The following is a 24,213-nucleotide window of genomic DNA, read 5'->3' as shown; positions in this document are numbered from 1 at the left end:
GGATCTAATCTACAATAAAGGTGCATATCAAGAAAGATCCTAGACCACAGCATTCCTGGAATGCCCAGCCAACAAACTGACTTCACTCCTGGACAAGCCTAACTGCCTACTAGGGATGAGCTTCGAGTCGAACTCATGCTTGACTCGAACATTGCCTGTTCGCCGAACAACGAACAATTAGGGGTGTTCGCGGCAAATTTGAAAAGCCGCGGAACACCCTGTTAAAGTCAATGGGAGAAATCTAAAGTGTTAATTTTAAAGGTTAATATGGAAGTTATTGTCCTAAAAAGTGTTTGGGGACCTGGGTCCTGTCCCAGGAAACATGTATCAATGCAAAAAAAAGTTTTAAAAACGGCCGTTTTTTCAGGAGCAGTGAATTTAATAATGCTAAAAGTGAAACAATAAAAGTGTAATATTACTTTACATTTCGTAGCATTTGAAACCGGCTTTGCGGCTCTAATGAATTGTCGGCTCTGGCAATTCAGAGATGATTCATTCATAAAAAAAAAAAAAAAGCCTGGGGGTCCCCCCAAATTCCATTAACAGGCCCTATAGGTCCGATATGGATATTAAGGGGAACCCCGCCGTCAATTTAAAAAAAAATGACGTGGGGTTCCCCCCAAATATCCATACCAGACCCTTCAGGTCTGGTGTGGATTTTAAGGGCAACTCCACCCCAAATTTAAAAAAAAATGGCGTGGAATTCCCCCAAAAATCCACACCAGACCCTTATCCGAGCATGTTAACGTGGCTGGCTGCAGAAAAGAGGGGGGAACAGAGTGCGCCCCCCCCTCTCCTGAATCGCACCAGGCCACATGCCCTCAACATGGGGAGGATGTCCCCATGTTGATGGGGACAAGGGCCTCATCCCCACAACCCTTGCCCGGTGGTTGTGGGGGTCTGCGGGCGGGGGGCCTATCAGAATCTGGAACCCGGTTTTAAATGCCTTTTTTCCTTTTTTTCCTAGGTACGAAATTTAAAGTAATATTACACTTTTATTGTTTCACTTTTAGCATTATTAAATTCACTGCTCCTGAAAAAACGTCCGTTTTTAAAACTTTTTTGCATTGATACATGTTTCCTAGGACAGGACCCAGGTCCCCAAACACTTTTTAGGACAATAACTTGCATATTAGCCTTTAAAATTAACACTTTAGATTTCATATGTTCGAGTCCCATAGACTTTAACGGGGTTCTAAAGTTCACACAAACATTTGGTGTGTTCGCAAGTTCTGATGCGAACCGAACAGGGGGTGTTCGGCTCATCCTTACTGCCTACCCTCTGTCCTAACCTCTGCCCGACTAGCACCCAAAAAACAGTGGCCCAGGATCCACACCAAGCATGTTTCGGAATCAGCAAAAGAAAAGAAAATGGGGAGGGGGAAATACAACACCCCCAAGAATCTTAACCATATCAACAAACAACAAGCAGATAGGAAACACATTAACTACTTGCCGACCGACTGCAGCAGATTTACTGCAGCAAGGTGGCATGGCTGCGCGAATCGGCATACCGGTAACTCATTTTGTGCAATAGACAGTTGGGGAGTGCACAGTGATTTGCCAGAGGGGGAGCTAATCAGTGGGTGGACGCAATGTCTGCCAGCCACCCATGATCGTTCTTAATAGATGCAGAAAAAGGCAGTCTGGCTATGTAAACAAGGCAGATTGCCGTTCTGACAGGGGAGGACATCGAGATCTTGTGTTCCAGCTAGGCAGGAACACGGATCTCTGTGTTGTCCCAGTCAGTCCATCCCCCACACAGTTAGAAAACACTCCCAGCGAACACACTTAACCCCTTGATCGCCCCTGGTGTTAACCCCTTCCCTGCCAGTGTCATTAGTACAGCATATTTTTAGTACTGATCACTGTAATAATGTTACTGGTTCCCAAAAAAGTGTCAGTTCGGTGTCCGATTTGTCCGCCGCAATGTCGAAGTCCCACTAAAAACTGCTGATCACCGCCATCATAAATAAATACAAAATTCCATAAAAATCCCATAGTTTAAAGACACTATACCTTTTGCGCAAACCACTAAATATACACTTATTGGAATTTTTTTACCAAAAATATGTAGCTGAACACATATTGGCCTAAATTGATGAAGAAATGTGAGTTTGCAAATTCAAATGGACGTACAGGTACATCCCTTTGCGCAGCCATGCCATTCTACTGACGTATATATACATGCAGCGGTTGGCCAGTGGTTAAGTTCGTCATACACTATGAGATTTTCAATTTTAAAATCTATTTCCATTATTATTGTTTGATTTATGTAGTTTGGACATAAACAGTCCAGGATTGGATATTTATGGAGCCTATAGATGGATTTTAATGACATTTTCATATTTCTATATTATTTATGTGGTTAAGATATAAAACTTTCCCAGAATATTATTATTCTAATTATTGTATCAGTCAGTCCTGTTATACTCACTGTAATTCCTCTATCTGGCTTTTTTTCAGAGCTTCCATCAGATCCCTGAATTGAGGACCCTCCAGATTGTTCCTAGGCAGGATCAGTATCCTCAGTGTCTGGTTATTTCTTATTACAGATGCCAGGTGGGGGCAGGAACTGTCTGTCAGATTATTATCGGACAATCTGTAGAAGAAGAGAAGAATGTTACCAGAAGTTTTTATTTCTCCCTAGGAGTGAATGTAACTATTCTCTACATAAATGGAACAAATTTCTCTTTATTGAAATCATTTATATTAGATCACTTTATAAAACTCCAGGAAACAGAATTTTATAAGAAAAATGTTATAATGCAGTAGACCCCCCAATATTGTCCTCCATGTGTAGAGACAGTGATATCTCCATACATAGGATGAGCACAGAATACCACTGGCATGACCCTTATTGTGCTATAATCTCCTTGTGTATGGAGCATGAATGGTATCAGCAGACAGTGTGAGGCCAGAATCAGCATTGCTAGTGATTGGACGGGATGATTTTTATCATTTTATCGTAGTTCTTGTAATAAGTCACACACAGACCTTTGTTAGTGGTAGAGTTCAGGCCCTATTTTTGATTTTACTTTTTTACAAATATCTTTGGAGATATCTTTGGTGACAGAATGGGATTATGAACAGACAAGTATTCTTACAAAAGGTGTGGAACTTCAGCGGTTAGGAAAGGGGTGTCATCAATTTGAAGTTTTCACAGATGCATACCAGAGTGACATTTTAGGAACATCAGAGAATTATGATAAAATAGATCGGTCCAAAGATATAGCATTGACTTCACCAATTATCACAGAAAAAATGGCTTTAACCACTTGCCGACCAACCACAGCTATATTGCACGAAACTATGTACCTGTATGTCGTTCCGTGCAATAGCCACTGGGGGTGTGCACGTGCCAATTGGCCACAGGGGGAGCCAATCAGTGGGTCATGGTGGTCGCAAAGTACCGGATACCCATTCATATGGGGGTCAGGGGGCCCCCTTGTTCCACGCCAAAATTTTAAAGAAAATTGGCGTGGATTCCCCCTCAAAACCCATACCAGACCCTTATCTGAGCATCCACCCTGGCAGGTCTGGAAAAGGGGGGGACTAGCGAGCACCCCCCCATGAACCCTACCAGGCCACATGCCCTCAACATGGGGAGGGTGCTTTGGGGTGCCCCTTGGGGTGCACCTTGTCCCCATGTCGGGTAAAATTAATCCAAATTAGTAGATATTATTTGGTCTGTGTGAAAGTTAGAGGGTCTACAAGCTATGGTGCTACTCATTGAAAATTGATCCCATCTGATGTACTGGTGGCCTATCTGATTTCTTGTGACCCTAACAAGCCAGGAAACTACAAATGACCCCCAAATGACCCATTTTGGAAAGTAGACATTCCAAGGTATTTAGTAAGAGGCATGGTGAGTTTTTTTGAAGTTGTAATTTTTTTCCCACAATTCTTTGCAAAATGAAGATTTTTTTTCTCACAAAATTGTCATTGGACTAGGTTACTTCTCTCACATAGAATATGCATACTTTCAACTACACTCCAAAACACATTCTGCTACTCCTCCTGAGTACAGCGATACCACATTAGTGAGATTTTTTCACAGCCTGGCTGTAACGGCTACCCAGGTAGTGAGAGGGTATCAGCCGTTGGAGACGTCCTTTTCCCTGGCAAGTTGCTGTATGCAAGTAAAACCGGTATCATCCCATCCACAAGATCCAGAGAGAGAGAGAGAGAGTCAGGCTCGGCTGTGAAAGGAGCAGAATAATAGTCCCATAGCATCCCCTTTCAAGAACGAGACGAGGCTGCGTTTTGAAGGGTCAAAAAAGACTGACTTTTTAACCACTTAACTTAACCACTTAACCCCCGGACCATATTGCTGCCCAAAGACCAGAGCACTTTTTGCGATTCGGGACTGCGCCGCTTTAACTGCCACTATCGTGCGATGTGGCTCCCAAACAAAATTGGTGTCCTTTTTTCCCCACAAATAGAGCTTTATTTTGGTGGTATTTGATCACCTCTGTGTTTTTTATTTTTTGCGCTATAAACAAAAATAGAGCGACAATTTTGAAAAAAATTAATATTTTTAACTTTTTGCTATAATAAATATCCCCCAAAAATATATAAAAAAACATTTTTTTTCCTCAGTTTAGGGCGATACGTATTCTTCTACATATTTTTCGTTAAAAAAAAATCGCAATAAGCGTTTATTGATTGGTTTGCGCAAAAGTTATAGCGTTTACAAAATAGGGGGTATTTTTATGGCATTTTTATTAATATATTTTTTTTACTAGTAATGGCGGCGATCAGCGATTTTTTTTCGTTACTGCGACATTATGGCGGACACTTCGGACACTTTTGACACATTTATGGGACCATTGGCATTTTTATAGCGATCAGTGCTATAAAAATGCATTGGATTACTATAAAAATGCCACTGGCAGTGAAGGGGTTAACACTAGGGGGTGGGGAAGGGGTTAAGTATGTCCCTGGGTGTGTTCTTACTGTGGGGGGGTGGCCTCACTAGGGGAAACACTGATCCTCTGTTCATACATTGTATGAACAGAAGATCAGCATTTCCCCCGCTGACAGGACCGAGAGCTGTGTGTTAATGGCCGCTCAAAGAGCCGACGTTATACTACGGGCTCTCGCCCAGGAGAGCCGACCTGCCGCCGTAGAATGACGGCGGCTGGTCGGCAAGTAGTTAATGGTGCATTCACCTAGCTTATATGTGGTTACAAGCTGTTACAGGAACAATGAAACTCTCCGCCCCCCCTCCTCACACAGTGGGGGGGACTTCAATACAGATACTTTACAATAATGACAGTCACTTAGTCAGTAACTAGACTTTTCGGCCGAGACCCACTTAACATGACCTGATCAGACACATTCCTTTCTCAATATAATTCAATTAACCTTTAGAACTATACACACACTCACAGATAATCCCATCAGCATACACCTGACAGGAGGCTGTTAACTACACAAAGGAGAGTCAATTAGCCTGAAGAAAGGGGGGCATTAGAATTTAGGAGTGAAAGAGTCACTCTACAATTAACCCTTTGTAGGCCTCACTGCATGAGGATTATAGATGTCCAGGCAGAATACATAGTTCCATTACACTGGCCACATAGAGAGGCCCAACATACAGGGAGCACTGTCAGGTGTTCTAGGAGCATAAATTACATATCTAACTTGTTGACTACCTATTACACTTTTGAAGGCCCTGGAGCACCAGGACAATCGAAACGCCCACAAAATGATGAGGCGGCACTGATGAGGTGGCACAAATGTTTGCTAATAAGCCTGCACTGATGGGCACTGATGAGGCGGCACTGATGAGCCTGCACAGATGGGTACTGATAAGCCTGCACAGATGTGTGCTGATAAGCCAGCCTGCACTGAGGAGGCTGCACAGATGTGCACTGATGACTGATGGCACTGATGACATGGTGACATTGTAGGCACTGTAGCACGGATAAAACTTATGACTGATGACACTGATAGTCACTGTTAAACTGACCCTGATGGGCACTGCAACACTGATGGGCACTGTGACACGGATGGGCACTGTATAAGATGGTGTATAGATAAAACCACTCATGCTGCAGCACAGATCGCACTTGCTCCTCACAAGCGTTCTCTGTGTGAGGAGGGAGGGCTGTCAACAAGAGATGATCTCATATGTTTACCATGATCTGTGATTGACTGTGTCCAAGGGACACGGCCATCACAAATTTTCCCCGATGCGTGCATGCAGGGGCGTGCAGGGAGCATGTAAAGGGGAGGATGTCTATTGATGGCCTCCCGGCAATTAAGGCCTGCGCTGTAGCTGTCATTCTGCTATAGTGCGGCAGCGAGGTGGTTAAAGTGGTTCTAAAGCCTCAAGGTGTTTTACTTTAATGCATTCTATGCATTAAAGGAGTTGTAAAGGAAAACATTTTTTTGCTGAAATTACTGTTTACAGGGTATAGAGACATAATAATTAACTGATTCCTTTTAAAAACTATTAAAAATAGATACAAATCAATCATATAATGTACCTTCAGTTTTAGTTTAGTTTTTGCATGCTGTTTCCTGCTTCTGTGACGTACAGAGCCAATACAGGGCAGTGATGGTTTGGAAAACGAAACTGATTGGTGTTGTGGGGTTTTAGACACACAGTAATCACACCTCCTTGATTAGTGACCACAGAGAGAAAGCTCCCAGTACTGTGGTTATAAGGAAACAGACAACCAGGAAGTGTGGAGATCAGAAAAGAATTACAGCAACTTGAGAGCAAAAACGAACAATGAGGACATGAAAACAGCACTGCATTAAAGCGGAGTTCTACCTAAAAATAGAACTTCCGCTTAATCCACTCCTTCCCCCCTTACATGCCACATTTGGCATGTAATTTTTTTTTGGGGGGGAGTGGGGGGGTCAGGAGGAGTGGGACTTCCTGTCCCACTTCCTCCTTCCGCCGAGGGGCTGGTAAGGTGAATAGCTTAATCGCCTTATTGCAGCCCCTCCCTGTAGGCGAGCGCCTGTCCAATTGGACGGCGCCGCGCCGCTCGCGCATGCGCAGTGGGTGCCCGGCCGTGAACTGTCACTGCCGGGTGCCCACACTAAGAATGAAGGGAACCGTGCAGCAGGTAAGTGTCTGTTTATTAAAAGCCAGCAGCTACACTTTTTGTAGCTGCTGACTTTTAATAAACTTAAAAAAAGGCTGGAACACCCCTTTAAGGTAAAGGAAGCTATTAAGAAAAAAAAATTAAAAAAATATTTCCTTTCCTTGTGTAAACACAGAGATCTATGTCCTGTCAGGGGAGAGAGGAGACCGATCTATGTCCCTTGTACATAGGGACATAGATCGGTCACCTCCCCCCGTCACCCCCCTCCACACACAGTTAGAACACAATTCAGGGTACACATTTAACCCCTTCCTCACCCCCTAGTGTTAACCCCTTCAATGCCAGTCACATTTATACAGTAATTAGTGCATATTTATAGCACTGATCGCTGTATAAATGTGAATGGCGCCAAAAATGTGTCAAAAGTGTCCGATGTGTCCTCCATAATGTCGCAGTCACGAAAAAAATGCTGATCACCGCCATTAGTAGTAAAAAAAAATAATAAAAAATAATAATAATTCTGTCCCCTATTTTGTAAGCGCAATAACTTTTGCGCAAACCAGACGCTTCAAGCGATTTATTTTATTTTATTTTTTTTACCAAAAATATGTAGAAGAATACGTATCACCTAGACTGAGAAAAAAAATGTTTTTTTAAAAAAAATGGGCTATTTATTACAGCAACAAGTAAAAAATATTGTTTTTTTTTTCAAAATTGTCGCTCTATTTTTGTTTATAGCGTAAAAAATAAAAACCGCAGAGGCGATCAAATACCACCAAAAGAAAGCTCTATTTGTGGGGAAAAAAGGACATCAATTTTGTTTGGGAGCCACGTTGCACGACCGCGCAATTGTCAGTTAAAGTGACGCAGTGTCACAAGCTGAAATTTCACCTGGTCAAGAAGGGGTATATGTGCCCAGTAAGGAAGTGGTTAAAAAAACATTGAACTAAAGGCTGTAATGTAACAAAATAGGTAAAAAGCCAAGGGGGTGAATACTTTTGCAAGGCATTGTAGTTCCTAATTTGGAGTATCTAACTCATCTCCCTCATCCCTATCCTTCAAAAAATAAAGACAACAAAAAAACACCCCCAAAGTGGTTATTGGAGGAACGCGTGAATGGAGCCTGTATGCCTGGCTGCAAAGGGCAAGGTATTTGGGGAGGACCTGGACTGTATTCCTGTGGTGCCTATGGGAGTAGCACTACACTTGTTATAATTAACCTCTTGACCACTGGGCACTTAAACCCCTTTCCTGACCAGACCAATTTTCAGCTTTCGGTGCTCTCACAATTTGAATGACAATTACTCAGTCATACAACATTGTACCCATTTGAAATTTGTGTCCTTTTTTTCACACAAATAGAGCTTTATTTTGGTGGTATTAGATCACCTCTGGGTTTTTTATTTTTTGCGCTATAAAAGAAAAACGACCGAAAATTCTGTAAAAAAAAAAAAAAAAAAAACTTGTTTCTGTCATATTCACAGGTTATTTCTCACACACAGCATATGCATACCACGAATGACACCCCAAAACACATTCTGCTATTCCTCCCGAGTATGGCGATACCCCATGTGTACAACTTTTACAAGGCGTGGCCACATACAGAGGCCCAACATGCAGGGAGCGCCATCAGGCGTTCTGGAGCACCCAGGCCAATTCTGACATTTCTCTCCTACATGGAAAAATCACAATTTATTTGCTAGAAAATTACATAGAACCCCAAAACATTACATATGCGGAGTATTGGGGTATTGCGGAGTATTTGGGTATTGCAGAGTATTGGGGTATTGGGGGTATTGCGGAGTATTGGGGTATTGCGGAGTATTGGGGTATTGCGGAGTATTTGGGTATTGCAGAGTATTGGGGTATTGCAGAGTATTTGGGTATTGCAGAGTATTGGGGTATTGGGGGTATTGCAGAGTATTGGGGTATTGCGGAGTATTGGGGGTATTGCAGAGTATTTGGGTATTGCAGAGTATCGCGCAGGGTATTGGGGTATTGCAGAGTATTGCGCAGGGTATTGCAGAGTATCGGGGTATTGCAGAGTATCGAGGTATTGCAGAGTATCGGGGTATTGCAGAGTATCGGGGTATGGCAGAGTATCGGGGTATGGCAGAGTATCGGGGTATGGCAGAGTATCGGGGTATGGCAGAGTAACGGGGTATTGCAGAGTAACGAGGTATTGCAGAGTAACGGGGTATTGCAGAGTAACGGGGTATTGCAGGGTAACGGGGTATTGCAGAGTAACGGGGTATTGCAGAGTAACGGGGTATTGCAGAGTAACGGGGTATGGCAGAGTAACGGGGTATGGCAGAGTAACGGGGTATGGCAGAGTAACGGGGTATGGCAGAGTAACGGGGTATGGCAGAGTATCGGGGTATGGCAGAGTAACGGGGTATGGCAGAGTAACGGGGTATTGCGGGGTATTGCAGAGTAACGGGGTATTGCAGAGTAACGGGGTATTGCAGAGTAACGGGGTATGGCAGAGTAACGGGGTATGGCAGAGTAACGGGGTATGGCAGAGTATGGGGTATGGCAGAGTATTGTGCAGGGATAGCTGAGCTGGGAGGGATGGCTGGATCTGTGACTGCAGTTGTCACAGATCCAGCCACAGCACTGCTGACACCCCGCGCTCCCCCCCCTCTCTCCTCTCCTCTCGCACTGTACCGAACGGTACAGAGAGGAGAGGGAGGAACCGGCGTCATCAAATGACGCCGGTTTGTTTACAAGTGATCGCTCCGTCATTTGACGGAGCGATCACGTGGTAAATAGCCGCGATTCGCGGCAATTTACAGTGATCCGTGATGCGCCGGGTCTTCTAGACCCGGCGAGCACGGACACTTCCGCGAGCGCGCCCCAGGGGACGCGCAAACGCGGAAGTGCACGAGGACGTCCCAGGGACGTCCTGTCACAGTAACTCGACCGCGCTGTAGCAGTATTTTTGCTATAGCGCGGTCGGCAAGTGGTTAAAGTACTCACCACAGCTTGATTCACACCCACTTTGAACAAACCCTGTTCATTTGGTAACGGTAGAAACCCAACTTTATTCATCTGTTCATTGTGGATATGAATTCAACATTTTGTAAGAAATGTATTTCTCTGTGAAAAATTATGTATTACTAAAAACAAAACTTTTTTTTAGATTTCAATAGAGTGAAGGAGGATCAGAGCACCTGTAAGGTTTTAATTACTGTCTATGCCCCCATTAGGGAGAGTCACCCTCTCTATTTGTCCTAATTATTTTTATCACTGAAAGTGGAAAAAAAATACATTTTTGTTTGTCGCCAGAACACGAAAAAGAGGGAAAATATTCCAATAAGGACACTAGTTCTCTAACTTCCTATTTTATCTATGGGACATGAAGTGAAGTGTAATTTCCCCAATGTGATACAAATGGCAAAAAACAGACAGGGGTTATAACCCTCACGTACTCTACCCAAAAAGAAAAGTAAAGGTTTTGCCTTTAGTTTAACTTTACATTTTATCTGATGTATTCCCATAGATATGTACAGTCTGCATATAACAGAAAACAAATCACACTAATAATTAGTAATTTCTCTGGGAAAACACCTAAAAATACCAATTAATTACAGAAATGTCATTAATCAGATTTAAAATGTACCTCAAACTCTTGATGTTGTGTAGAGCCGGTATAAATTTCCTCAATCCTTCACTCTGAATTTTACATGAAGTTAGATCTATATCTTCTGTCTCTCTGCAGGATTTAAGGATAAACGACAGCACAGAGCAGTCCAGAGGGCTGAGGGGGACATTAGAGAAATCTACTTTGTTTGATCCAATATATTGTGACGCCAGAGCCTTATTCCTGCTCTCATAGAGATAGAAGAATACATTAAGAAGCTCTGTGCTGCCTGTTATGGGTTCGTCAGGTATTTGTTCTGGTATTTTCCTCTGGATCCAGGTGATGACATCTCTGGCAGCCTTTGTAGACAATTCTCCCACATGAGACTTTAACATGGATCTAGTAGAAGAGTCTGAGAGACCGCAGAGGAAACGGAGGAATATTTCAGCCCGGCCGTCTTTGTAAGATTCAGCCTCATCAAGTGTTTCCTGTAATCTGTCAGCATTATAGTCAATGAAATGGACTAAAGCAGCAAAAAACTCCTGAAGAGTGAGATGTAAGAAGGTGTAATCCACATCAGGAGGCTGACCAGATTCCATCATGAAAGATGAAAAGAGATGTTTATCATTTCTCACACTGAATGACTCCAGATGACGCTCATCAAATACAATAATGTGATTAATGACTCCATGTTCTGCCATCCACCCAATAGAGGTCAGCAGTTCCCGGTCAGTGTGACCGCCATCTTTATTTTGGCTGTGATTGGCCAGAATGTTGGAGACAAAAGTCACAAAGAGTTGTGTTACTGTTTTGGGTAATGATGTCATCAGCTGATCAGTGATTGGTTGGGCTCTGAAACACATTGATAACACTGTACAGATGATCCAGCAGTATGATGGGATATAACAGAAGGTGTACAGCGTGTCATTCTCCTGCACATGATGAAAAGCCTTCTCTGACAATTCCTCATTTCCAAAGAAATTATTAAAGAAGATTAGTCTGTCTTCATGCAGAAATCCCATGACCTCAGCTATTCTCTGGAAAACACCGGTATCAACTGATGCCAATCTAGTTGGACGGCTGGTCATCAGTACAGAGCAACCCTTAAGAAGAATCTGCCTCACCAAACTGTCCACAATCTCACCAAAATGTGATCTCTGTTTTGGATTGGACAGTTTACTTGATCTAAAATCTATTTGGTGAATACTTTCATCTAATCCATCAAATATAAACAGAAGTCTCTCTGGATCTTGTAAAATATCTCCAATCTGACTCTCCAGATACGGATATTGATGAAGAATCATCTCCTCCAAGCTGACCTCTCCACGTCTATTAAGGTCCCGGAATCTGAAGAAGAAGAGAAAGGCAAATCTCTGGTAGAGTTTTCCGGTCACCCAGTCATAGACAAACTTCTGCATCAGTGTGGTCTTCCCTATTCCTGGCACTCCGCTCACCATTACTGCATGTGGTACACAATGTGACTGGGGGTTCCACCGGAACAGCTTGTTGGGGGAAATGTGTTCCAGTCCAGTTTGTGTTTCCTTCAAGCATTCCTCGTGTTTTACCCCAGTCTGTATTATCTCATTCTGGGGACGCTGCCTGAACTGATCGGTGGAGACTACAATCAGCTTCACATAACGTTCATTGATGAGGAATTCTTGTGTTTCCAGGGTAGTTCCTGGGGGTCTATGCTCCACTAGAGTCTCAGTCTTCTCCATCAGATGTTGTTTGTGCTTTTCTTGAATATCTGTAAAGATAATGAAAATATTATATGGATCAGGTTAAAGTAGAAGTTGTGTATAGTTTCATTATTCTGCGCTCACCCAACTAGCAATGTAATCAATACCATAAAAATGTGAAAAAAAGGTGTGATAAAAATTTTTTTTATATATATATATATATATATATATTATATATATATATATATATATATATATATATATATATATATATATATATACATATACACACATACACACACTGACATCTCCAAGAATTAAATACTCAGATTCATAAACTTATATATACGCACACAAAAGAAGATTGCGCAAACCCAAAACACATCAATACATAATCATACAAACACAATATATCAGGTGAACCGATTAATTCATTAATTAGTGTTAATTAAAGTGCAAACACAATATACTATATATCAAGTGAATAAGATAAATCAAACATTGATTAAATAATTAATTAATTTGTTTCGTGTTAAATAGAGTCCCAAATATAAAAAGAGGGGATAAATTTAGGAGTCCATCAAATTCGGTAGGAGGCCATCTGGCTGGATCTTAAAGCATCTGACCCGTCATCATTGTAGATTGTGAGAGGCGGCATTAGAAGTGGCTTCCAGCATCACCTGGTTTCAAATGCATTTTTTTTTGTTCCTGTTGGGACTTTTTCAAACAAACATATTCCTTGTGGATTTGTTATCCTAAATGTATCCCCTCTTTTTATATTTGGGACTCTATTTAACATGAAACTAACTAATTAATTAATCAATTTTTGATTATCTTATTCACTTAAACATTATTATCGTTTTAAGTAAAGTGCACACACAATATACTATATATCAGGTGAACTGATTAATTAATTAATTAATTATCGTGTTAAGTAATCGGTTCACCTGATATATTGTATATTGTGTTTGTACGATTATATATTGATGTGTTTTGGGTTTGTGCAATCTTCTTTTGTGTAAAGTAGAGGTTGAGAATGTTAATGTTACTTTCCTCTGTAATGTTCATAATGTTAATAAAGTTTATTTTATTATTACTGTATTTGCTGGCGTATAAGACTACCTTTTACACTTGGTCATCAAGGGTGTATAATCTTCCGGTGGTCGAGTGGTTAAAAAGTAACTCTACATTTGTTGAGAAAAAACATTCCCCTCTGGGTGATCTATGTCCTCTGCAGGGATTTAAACAAACTTTGTTGCAGATTCCTACCTCGTTATTCTCAAGAAATAGCCGCTTGTCTGTATCTATGTACTGAGTGGCACTTGCAGGGCTCTAATGAGGAAAGTGGCAGAGTGTGCCTCCCTTTAGACGTGTAGAAGAAAATAATCTAGTCGGCCGCACATCCAATGAAATCACCTTTATTTGTATATATTCAAGAACGATTTTCCACACTCCACTCCAATCAAGGGAACATAGCACTCCAGTTAAGGCGTTGCACGCCAACATCAGCACTTAGCCATAGCTGATACTAAAATGTTCGCACAGGTATATATATATATATGCATACACACACACACAGTATATAAATAAATATATATATATATATATATATATATATATATATATATATATATATATATGAGCGTCTGGACTTGGAATAAAACTCAGTGTTCCATAATCCTGATATAACCAGAAGACAGACCCCGGGATCCGGTGTAATCAGAGCACCCATACCATCAATATTAATTTGTTAGATTCAGATCCAGACGCCCTCAATGGAGTAGATGATACAAATGAAGTGTAAATATTCCAACACCATCTCCGCACCTTACACAAAGTGATTCCTTTGATAGATACACTATGGGTTTTATTTACCTTTCAGCTCCGGAGACAGGGAATGTCCGAGTTCATCCAGCAGAATCTGAGCCACCAGACCCTCACCTATAGAGAGGAATATAAGAGGATGGCTCTGAGTCATGTATGATTGAAGCTGATCTTTCACATACACCAAAATACACATTACAATTATGTCCACACAGCAGAATATAACGAATCCTATAATATATTTTCATGTCAGTGTAAAGGTCTCCCCATATTCTGACCATATATACAGTGCTGTGAAAAAGTAATCTAAAATAATTCAAGAACAGATTAGAAACAAAGTAATATACATGTATCAGTCTAGGAAGGGTTTTAAAGCCATTTCTAAGAGAGAGGGAGCGTGACTGGATGTTGAGGTGAGAGGCCGCTGCAGCATGGACCTCGCACCCGCTCTCATGCAGAACGCTGGCTAACACTGTGTATAAAGGAAGTAAGGTGACATTGAGTGACACGGTGAGTGTTGCAGCCAGGGAAAGGGAGGAATCCCGCTGTCGGGGAAGTACCGAGTTGCTGTGACCCCGCAAAGTGCTAGCCCGGCAAGCCCCAGCATGGACAGGGGTGAGAAAGACATAGAGTGGCCGGGAATGGAGGTGAAACGGTTTTTCACGCCGGGTACACCTCCCGCCATGACGAGAAAGTGAGGGGGAGGAAGTAGCTTCCCAGGATGGAACTGTCGCAGGCGCTGGAGCGCAGACACAGACAGTACGGGGAAAAAAGGCAAGCCAGGCCGCAGCTGAAGCCAAACTGGAGTAATATGCACACACGCCGGTGCATACAGCGGGCCAGACACCCAAGAAAGGGCAGGGGGTGCAACAGCCTAATCCCCAGAGGAAAAGCCAGGGCCAGGCATCGGCAATGGAGACATTAGCAGCTGCGGCAAATAACCAGGGGCTCAAGAAAAAGACATAGGGAGAAATCCCGGAAAACAAACATGGGAACAGTGGAGGAGGATGAGCCACCTATGAAAGAGATTCTTCAAGCAATCAACAACTGTAAGTCTTCACTATTTGAAATATTTGAACAATTGAAAAGTATAAAAGTAGACATGTCAGTGCTTAAACATGAAGTACAGGGGATTGGTGAACGGACATCTGCCTTAGAGGGGAGACTTAGTCAGGTTGAAGATGATATCAACCCAATGAAACATGAGATAAAAGTAATGAGAGAACAGTTGAATATGTGTATCTATAAAATGGATGATATGGAAAATAGATTACGCAGGAAAAATATAAGGGTACTAGGTCTCCCCGAGAAAAGTGAAGGTAACAACCCCACAGAATATATGGAAGACTGGCTTAAAGGAATGTTTGGCAAAGTCTGTTTATCAAAGTTTTTTTCAATTGAGCGTGAGAGCCCCCCCTGAAGGCCAACCAAGGCCTATCCTTATTTAACTTCTACACTTTAAAGATAAAATTATTATTCTTCAAAAAGCAAGAGGGATGGAAGAAATACAATACAATGGCACAAGAATTTCAATTTACCTAAATTTTCCCCCCGAACTACAGAGACAAAGGGCAAGATTTGCTGAATGTAAACGTAGACTGCAGCATAGTAGGATTAAATATGCAATGTTTTACCCAGCACGCCTATGGAAAATTTGTTTTTTAATACACCTGCTGAATTGACATCATGGATGGATATAAATGAGGGGAAGATACATCGGGGGGAAGGAGAACGATAAACATAAAAATTAAAAGACAAACGCAGGGGTTTTGGACCCCCTTCTCCTCCCCCCCCCCTTTGCCTTTTTTTTTGGTGAATTGCACTTTTTTACAGAAACATTATTTTATCCTTTCTTTTTTTTTGGGACATTGGGGAGCGGGGAGGGGCTGTAAAAGGGTTAACAATGTATATAAATATGTATGGATGAAACGTGAAATAAGGAGTAATACACTAAATGCACTAAAGTACAGGTCCACAGGGGAGAAATGGGTAGCTATTACCTTAAAGGGAAGACACAGTCACTTTAGAAGCCCTCAATATGGGCCCAAAGAAAGGCAAAAAATGGGGAGGGGGAGTGAGAGGGGGAGGTATGGGAGGTGCGGGTGGATGAGGAAGAGTGAGGGTGGATTAGATGCATGCATAGATATGACACAGGAATGGGTGATGTCACCAGGTCACTTTTTTTGAAGGAAAGAAAAAAAATAAAAAATTAAGGGGGTAGTCGGAGGTACAAAATTAAAAGTTGGGACACTGGTAAATGAGAAATATAATAGAAGGGGTGGATGATAGATAATAAAGAAGGTAGAAGGAGACCCTCAAACCAAGTTAAAAGTGTAAAGGTGTGTTTCTGGAATGTTCAGGGGGGGGGGTAAAAGATCCGGTTAAAAGGCAGGTGATTTTTTTTTTCAATGGTGGAAATGGATAACATTAATGATAGAGAGATTTTCCCAGATGGGGTTTTTGGGCAGCTCAGATAGAAGAAATATACTACATTGTATTATATTTCTTCTATCTGAGCTGCCCAAAAACCCCATCTGGGAAAATCTCTCTATCATTCATATCGGGGTGAGCAGCCATTTTCTCTCCATTATCAGTGTTTTGTCCCTTCTATGGATAACATTAATATACTGTGCTTGCAGGAGACACACCTCGATAGAGAGACTATTAAGGTCCTAAAACACAGGAAATACCAAGCGCAATACCATTCCACCCACACCACTTATTCAAGGGGTGTGAGTGTTCTGGTTGACTCTGGGGTGGTATTCTCCTGCAGGCAGAGTAAAATTGATGAGACAGGGCAATACATATTTCTCTTCTTTTTAATAGAGGGACACTCTATTCCGGGAATGATGCAGCGGGAGCCAGTGACAGCTCTTATGTAGGTAAGGGCGGGGCCACCCGTCATGTGACCCCATCCCCCTCTGACGCAAATGAAAACCCAGGCTTTCCCAGTGACTTGCACGTGACAATTTGTGCAGGGACAGTTCTAAGCACTGTAAAACAAGCGCTACTTCACAGGCATAATATACACCCCCCCCCCAGGTACGAAATTGAAAGGAATATTTCACTTTTATTGTTTCACTTTAAGCATTATTAAAATCACTGCTCCCGAAAAAAACTGCAGTTTTTTAAAAAATAAAATTGCATTGATACATGTCCCCTGGGGCAGGACCCGGGTCTCCAAACACTTTTTAGGACAATAATATGCATATTAGCCTTTAAAATTAGCACTTAAATGTTCGAGTCCCATAGACTTCAATGGGGTTCTAAAGTTCACACAAACGTTTGGTCTGTTTGCAGGTTCTGGTGCGAACCGAACAGGGGGGTGTTCGGCTCATCCCTAGTGAGGGGGATGAGAGAGGGAGAGATGAAAGGGGGGTAAGAATGTAGGTGGAATGAGAATGGAGAGTGAGGAGGAGAGGTGGGGGGAGGTATGAAAGAAGAGGAAGATGGTTTTATTGCCGTCTGTATTGCTGCATAAAAAAGAAAATGATTGAGTGTAAAATGATTTTCTGGTCTTTTGCTAATAATAAATAAAAAGTATTTGATTTAACCACTTAAGACCCGGACCATTATGTAGGTTAAGGGACCTTGCCCCTTTTTGCGATTCGGCACTGCGTCGCTTTAACTGACAATTGCGCGGTCGTGCGACGTGGCTCCCAAACAAAATTGGCGTCATTTTTTTCCCCACAAATAGAGCTTTCTTTTGTGGTATTTGATCACCTCTGTGGTTTTTATTTTTTGCGCTATAAACAAAAATAGAGCGACAATTTTGAAAAAAAATCTATATTTTTTACTTTTTGCTATAATAAATATCCCCAAAAAAGATATAAAAAAAAATTATTTTTCCTCAGATTAGGCCGATACGTATTCTTCTACCTATTTTTGGTAAAAAAAAAAAAATCGCAATAAACGTTTATCGATTGGTGTGCACAAAATAGAGGATATTTTTATGGCTTTTTTAATAATAATTGTTTTCTTACTATTAATGGCGGCGATCAGCATTTTTTTTCGTGACTGCGACATTATGGCGGACACATCAGACACTTTTGACACATTTTTGGGACCATTTTCACAGCGAAAAGTGCTATAAAAATGCACTGATTACTGTGAAAATGACAATGGCAGTGAAGTGGTTAACCACTAGGTGGCGCTAAGGGGTTATGTGTGCCCTAAGGGAGTGATTCCTACTGTAGGGGGGGTGTGGCTGTAGGCATGACATCACTGATCGTCATTCCCTATATCAGAACAGACGATCAGTGTCACTGCCACAGTGAAGAACGGGGAAGGTGTGTTTACACACACCTCTCTCCGTTCTTCAGCTCCTGTGACCGATCGCGGGACACCGGCGGCGATCGGGTCTGCGGGTACGGTCACTGAGCTTCGAAATGGGTCGCGCGCGACCCACGGCTGGGCTTCTAAAGGCAACGTACAGGTACGTGCCTGTGCCCAGCCGTGCCATTCTGCCGACGTAATGAGGCGGTCCTTAAGTGGTTAAAAAAGCCATTTCTAAGTCTTTGGAACTCCAGTGAACCACAGAGAGAGCCGTTATCCACAAATGGAGATAACTTGGATCAGTGGTGAACCGTCCCAGGAGTGGCCAGCCTACACAAATTACTCCAAGAGCATGACAACAACTGATCAATGAGGTCATAAAAGAGCAACATCTAAAAAGAAATGCAGGCCCCACTTGCCTCAAGTAAAATCAGTGTGATTCAACAATAAAAAATAGATTGGGCAAAAATGGCGTCCATGGGAGAGTTTCAAGGCCAAAGCCACTGCTGACTGAAAAGAACACAAAGGCTCATTTCACATAAAAAACATCTTGATTATCCCCAAGACTTTTAGGCAAATATTCTGTGGACCGATGAGACAAAATGTAACTTTTTGGAAGGTGTCCTGTTACATCTGGCATAAAACGAATACAGCATTTCATAACAAGAACATCATACCAACAGTCAGACATGGTGGTAGCAGTGTGATGATCTGGGGCTGCTTTGCAGCTTCAGGACCTGGACGACTTAGAATAATTGATGGAACCATGAATTCTGAGCTCTACCAGAAAATCCTAAAGGAGAATGTCCGGCCATCAGATTGTGACCTTAAGCTTAAGTGCACTTGGGTTATGCAGCAGGATAATGATCCGAAACACACCAGGAAGTCCACCTCCAAATGGTTCAAAAAAAGCAAAATTTCAGTTTTTGGAGTGGCCTATTTAAAGCCCAGACTTACAGTAAATCCAATTGAGATGCTGTATCATAACCTTACACAGGCCATTCATGATGGAAAACCCTCCAATGTAGCTGAATTAAAACAATTCTGCAAAGAAGAGTGGGGAAAAATATAAAGGTTGTGGTATAGATACCCAAAAGTTCAAGCCTTAAAACTAATCTGCAGCTTTACTTGAACTAATTTGTTTGGTCCATGCTGGCTTAAGTGCACTGTATAAACTCTACACAGTGCTTTGTTCTGGCTATGGGACTTGAACATCCCATTCCACATCATGACATCATTCACCCACATCTCCACCTCAGCCAATCAGAGGAAGCTTTGTATTCATTCATGCAGTTCATACATTGAGCCCAGCAGGTGCAAATGTTAGTGTAGGGAAGGACTTAACAACCTTTTTCTAGTTAAGGCACCCTTAAAAAGTATTTTCAGTCTCGAACCATCCCAATCTAATGCCGCGTACACACGGTCGTTTTTCGGCATAAAAAAGAAAAACATTTTTAAAAACGTCATTTAAAATCATCGTGTGTGGGCTTCACATCGTTTTTCGGCTTCTGAAAAACGACAAAAAAAATTTCGAACATGCTGCATTTTTTTATGTCGTTTTTTAAAATGTAATTTTTCGGGTTGAAAAAAATGATCGTGTGTGGGCTAAAACGACGTTTTAAACCCGCGCATGCCCAGAAGCGAGTCATGAGACAGGTGCGCTCGTTCTGGTAAAACTACCATTCATAATGGAGTAAGTACATTCATCACGCTGTAACAGACAAAAAAGCGCAAATCGTCTTTTACAAGGAATCAGCTAAAAGCAGCCCAAAGGCGAATAGAACTTCCCCTTCAGAGTGCCGTCGTACGTGTTGTACGTCACCGCTCTTTGTTCATAATTTTTTTAAAACGATGGTGGGTGGGCAACATCGTTTTTAATGATGAAGTTGGAAAAACTTCGTTTTTTGAACATGCTGAAAAATGTCATTTTTTTTTCATGCCGAAAAACGACTGCGTGTACGCGGCATACGGCTTGGTTTACATTGCTGCATGACACATAACGCTCACAAAACTGCACATGTTCCTGACACACAGACAAACACGGGTCGGGGGCCACTGTAGAACTGCTGAAATTTCTCTGGGTCCATCGAAAAACCAGCAGTGGAAATTACATAACTCAGGACTTTAACCTGTTCATGATGGAACTCGCACTTCTCCAATTTACAATACAGGTTATTTTCTCTCAGCCTCTGAAGCACACGACAGACATCTGTATGGTGGCTCACTAGGGAATTTGAAAATATGAGGATATCGTCGAGATAAACCACCACACATAGCTGCAACAAATCTTGGAGGGCATGTCTGATGAATAACTGAAAAACTGCCGGAGTGTTGCAAAGGCCAAACGTCATTATAAGGTACTCGTAATGCTCTGTTCTGATATTAAATGCAGTTTTCAATTCATCGCCCTCCTTGATCCTCATGAGATTGTATGCCTGTTTTAAATCAAGCTTCATGAAAACCGTTGCTCCCTTAAGACAATCAAATAACTCCTTAATCAACAGAATCGGATAAGCATTCTTAATCGTAAAATTATTGAGACCCCCTATAATCAATACAAGGTCTCAGTTCACCACTCTTCTGCTTCACAAAGAAAAACAGCACCAGCAGGAGATGAGGATTTGCGGATGAATCCTCAAGAAAGTGCGTCGGCAACATACTCCTCCATGGCTTTGTCCTCCAAGACAGACAAAGGGTAAATGCGGTCACGAGGGGGTATGGCACCAGGTTGAAGGTCAATTATGCAAATCATACAACCGGCAAGGAGGAGAGTAAAAAGGTGCACAAGACCTTAGCAGCTTTCTGAAAACATGTCTTACTGCATTTCAGCGAGAGGGAAGAACCTCATCACGAAGCCAATCAAAAGAGGCGTTGTGCCTCTGTAACTAAGGATAACAAAAGGATAACAAATAACCCCTGGAAAATAAGGTGAGGAAATGACTTGAAATTGGATTATCTCATTGTGAAGAGCCCCTATGGCCACAATAAATGGAGCAGTCTCATAAGTAAAATAGGCAGGCTGTAGAGGTCTCCCATCAATAGCCTCAATGGTAAGTGGAGTGGCATGAAGCTACAGTGGAATCGAGTGCTTAGACCTAAAGACACCATCTATGAACAGTCCTGCAGCCCCAGAGTCAATTAAAGGCTGTATCTCGATGGACGACTCAGACCAAAAATGGGTAACCAGAACCAGGGGCTTATCCTTCTGAAAAACTGGGGATGTAACAACACCACCTAAGGTCTGTCCCCTAAAGGACCTCAACGTGTGGGCATTTCCCAGGCGGGTAGGACAAGACTTCAAAAAGTGACTTGCCTGGCCACAATAAAGGCACAATCTCTCCCTCCTCCTAAAGGCCCTCTCATCTGAAGTGAGACGTGTGAAGCACAACTGCATGGGTTCTACCTCACTGGCAGACTCAGTACCAGAAGGTATGGGAGGTGAGGGAGGCAAGGGTGGGACTACAAAGCTCGGAGCCAAATGTACAGGAGGCTTCCGCACGCGCTCGTTAAAGGAAGATCTCTCTTTAGGAGCCTGGATTCATGAGAACGGCAAACGTGATCAACTTCTTCGGCTCAGTGGGAATGTTTTGGGCTGCTATCTCATATTTGATGCTACCCAGGAGACCATGAGAAAAAGCAGCCACAAGGGCCTCATTGTTCCAAGCAACCTCTGCATCCAGTTCTCATACCCTGTTTGATGAACATGAGGCTTTTTACAGCAGAAGTGGAGCGTGCGGGAACATCAAATACCCTTTTAATGGAAGCCACAAAACTCTGGGTAACTCAGGACGCTGGGTTTTTTCAGTTCATTGCATCCTTTATATATTTTTTTGTTCATTTTTTATTGTTATTTAATTGGTTATATCACACATAATGAGTGTACTGGTAACAGCTATCCCTGGGCACAGTGTATAATAATTAGGTAGAATTACCGCCTGCCACCACTAGATAGCCTGTAAGGTAATGGGTTACACTGGAGCCTGTTTAGATATATATGCATACAAAGGATGTATTTTTTTTGTATTAATATTTTTTGTTACTCTTCCCTTTATGTATATAGATCTGTATATACAATCCTTACTTTGGTATTCATTTGCATATTCAGGAAGTGCCATTTGATTTGCATATCCATTTATTGTATGTATGGAGGAGAGGGGCGGGTCTCAGACACAGTGGGGAGGATATATTTTGGGTTAGTGCAGCATGACCTCCAGCTTCGGAAGATGTCACGCTGATGATGAAACGCATCAAGCTGGGATGCAGGTTGCGGTATGATATTCACAGGTGGAACGTATGCTGACACCGAGCGTGTCTCGTTGTCTTTTATTGCCTCCACTGCATAGTGCGGTTCCTTGCATGGGAGTTTTTTTTTTACTTTTTTTGTATGCTTAGCCTACTATGGAGGCTTTTAATAAAGCTACCCTAACTTTTTCACACTATAAGGCAGTGTTTCTCAATTCCATTCCTCATGGCCTCCCAACAGGTCAGGTTTTCAGGATTTCCCTCAGATGAAAAGGCTGTGGTGATTACTAAGGCAGTGAAACTGATCAAATCACCTGTGCAAAATAATGGAAATCCTGAAAACCTGACCTGTTGGGGGGGCCTGAGGACTGGAATTGAGAAACACTGCTATAAGGAGTCTGTTCTCAATTTATTTCTTTTCTGCCACTGACATCCTATACTGGAACTTCTGGCCCTTGTGAGGAGGATCTTTGGGGAACTGGTTGGAGGATATCTTGAGGTCACAGAGACCACCAAATCTTTGACCGATCTTACTTTTCATAAGACAGGGGGTCAACATTGTCTAGTGAGTGTAGACCTTTACTCCATTTTTCACACTAGGAGTTTTCCTTTCTTGTGGCTCAGCATTAAAGCCATTTGTGAAAAGTTTTTATTATTATTATTAGGTCGTTCCATTCCATTTGTTTGGATGCAGCATTTGTTATTTTGGATAATGTATAACTTCGGATAAATTCGTATTCGTTACGTTCACTAAGAGCCATATTTGAAAGGAAATTCCAATACCTAGAAATTGAATAGTTAGTAATAGTTACTATTAGCTAGTTATTATTTAGCATTTTTAAATTTCCGGGTTTTCTAATTGTGGGATTTTCGGGCCAGATTCACAAAAGGGATACGACGGCGTATCTGCTGATACGCCGTCGTATCCCTGTTTCTATCTATGCGACTGATTCATAGAATCAGTTACGCATAGATATCCCTAAGATCCGACAGGTGTAATAGTTTTACACTGTCGGATCTTAGGATGCAGTACCGCGGCCGCTGCTGGGGGGAGTTCGCGTCGTAAACCAGCGTCGGGTATGCAAATTAGCAGTTACGGCGCTCCATGAAACTTTTTCCCGTTGTTACGTCGCCGCAAGTGTTAGTTTGCCGTCGCAAAGATAGGGCACCTTTTACAAAGTGTAAACATACTACACCATGTAAAAGTATACCCGTCTTTCCCGTGTCGCTTTTGAATTTTTTTTAAAAAAAATTTTTCCCGGCGCAAGTCTTTTTTTCACGTCGCGATTCACAAAACGTTGGCGCGTCGTAATTCCGCGCAAAGCACGTCGGGAAATTTGCGTCGGGAGCATGCGCAGTACGTCCGGCGGGAGCGCGCCTAATTTAAATGGTACCCGCCCCATTTGAATTGGCCCGCCTTGCGCCAGACAGATTTAGGATACACCGCCGCAAATTTCCAGGTAAGTGCTTTGTGGATCGGGCACTTAGACAGAAAATTTGCGGCGGTGTAACCTAAATCGGTTACGTTACGCTGCGCCCGGGC

The 24,213-nt window shown here is 42.2% G+C and overlaps 1 protein-coding gene across 3 annotated transcripts in view; it reads right to left on the bottom strand.

The window, feature by feature from the left end:
- The window catches only part of LOC120920591 (NACHT, LRR and PYD domains-containing protein 12-like), a 148,999-nt gene that overhangs the window by 110,473 nt on the left and 14,313 nt on the right, over nt 1-24,213 (bottom strand). For all 3 annotated transcript variants that reach the window (XM_040332746.1, XM_040332747.1, XM_040332745.1), the window contains exons 5-7: nt 14,205-14,270; nt 10,690-12,397; nt 2,438-2,602 (exon numbers count right to left, since the gene is read on the bottom strand). In XM_040332746.1, the coding sequence (XP_040188680.1) occupies nt 2,438-2,602; nt 10,690-12,397; nt 14,205-14,270 (1,939 nt within the window). The remainder of the gene's footprint in view (nt 1-2,437; nt 2,603-10,689; nt 12,398-14,204; nt 14,271-24,213) is intronic.

The sequence above is a fragment of the Rana temporaria genome, chromosome 13 (genome assembly GCF_905171775.1).
Source record: "Rana temporaria chromosome 13, aRanTem1.1, whole genome shotgun sequence".
NCBI lineage: Eukaryota > Metazoa > Chordata > Amphibia > Anura > Ranidae > Rana > Rana temporaria.
The sequence above is the reverse complement of the archived record's forward strand: the minus strand, read 5'-3'. Positions and strand labels throughout refer to the sequence as shown.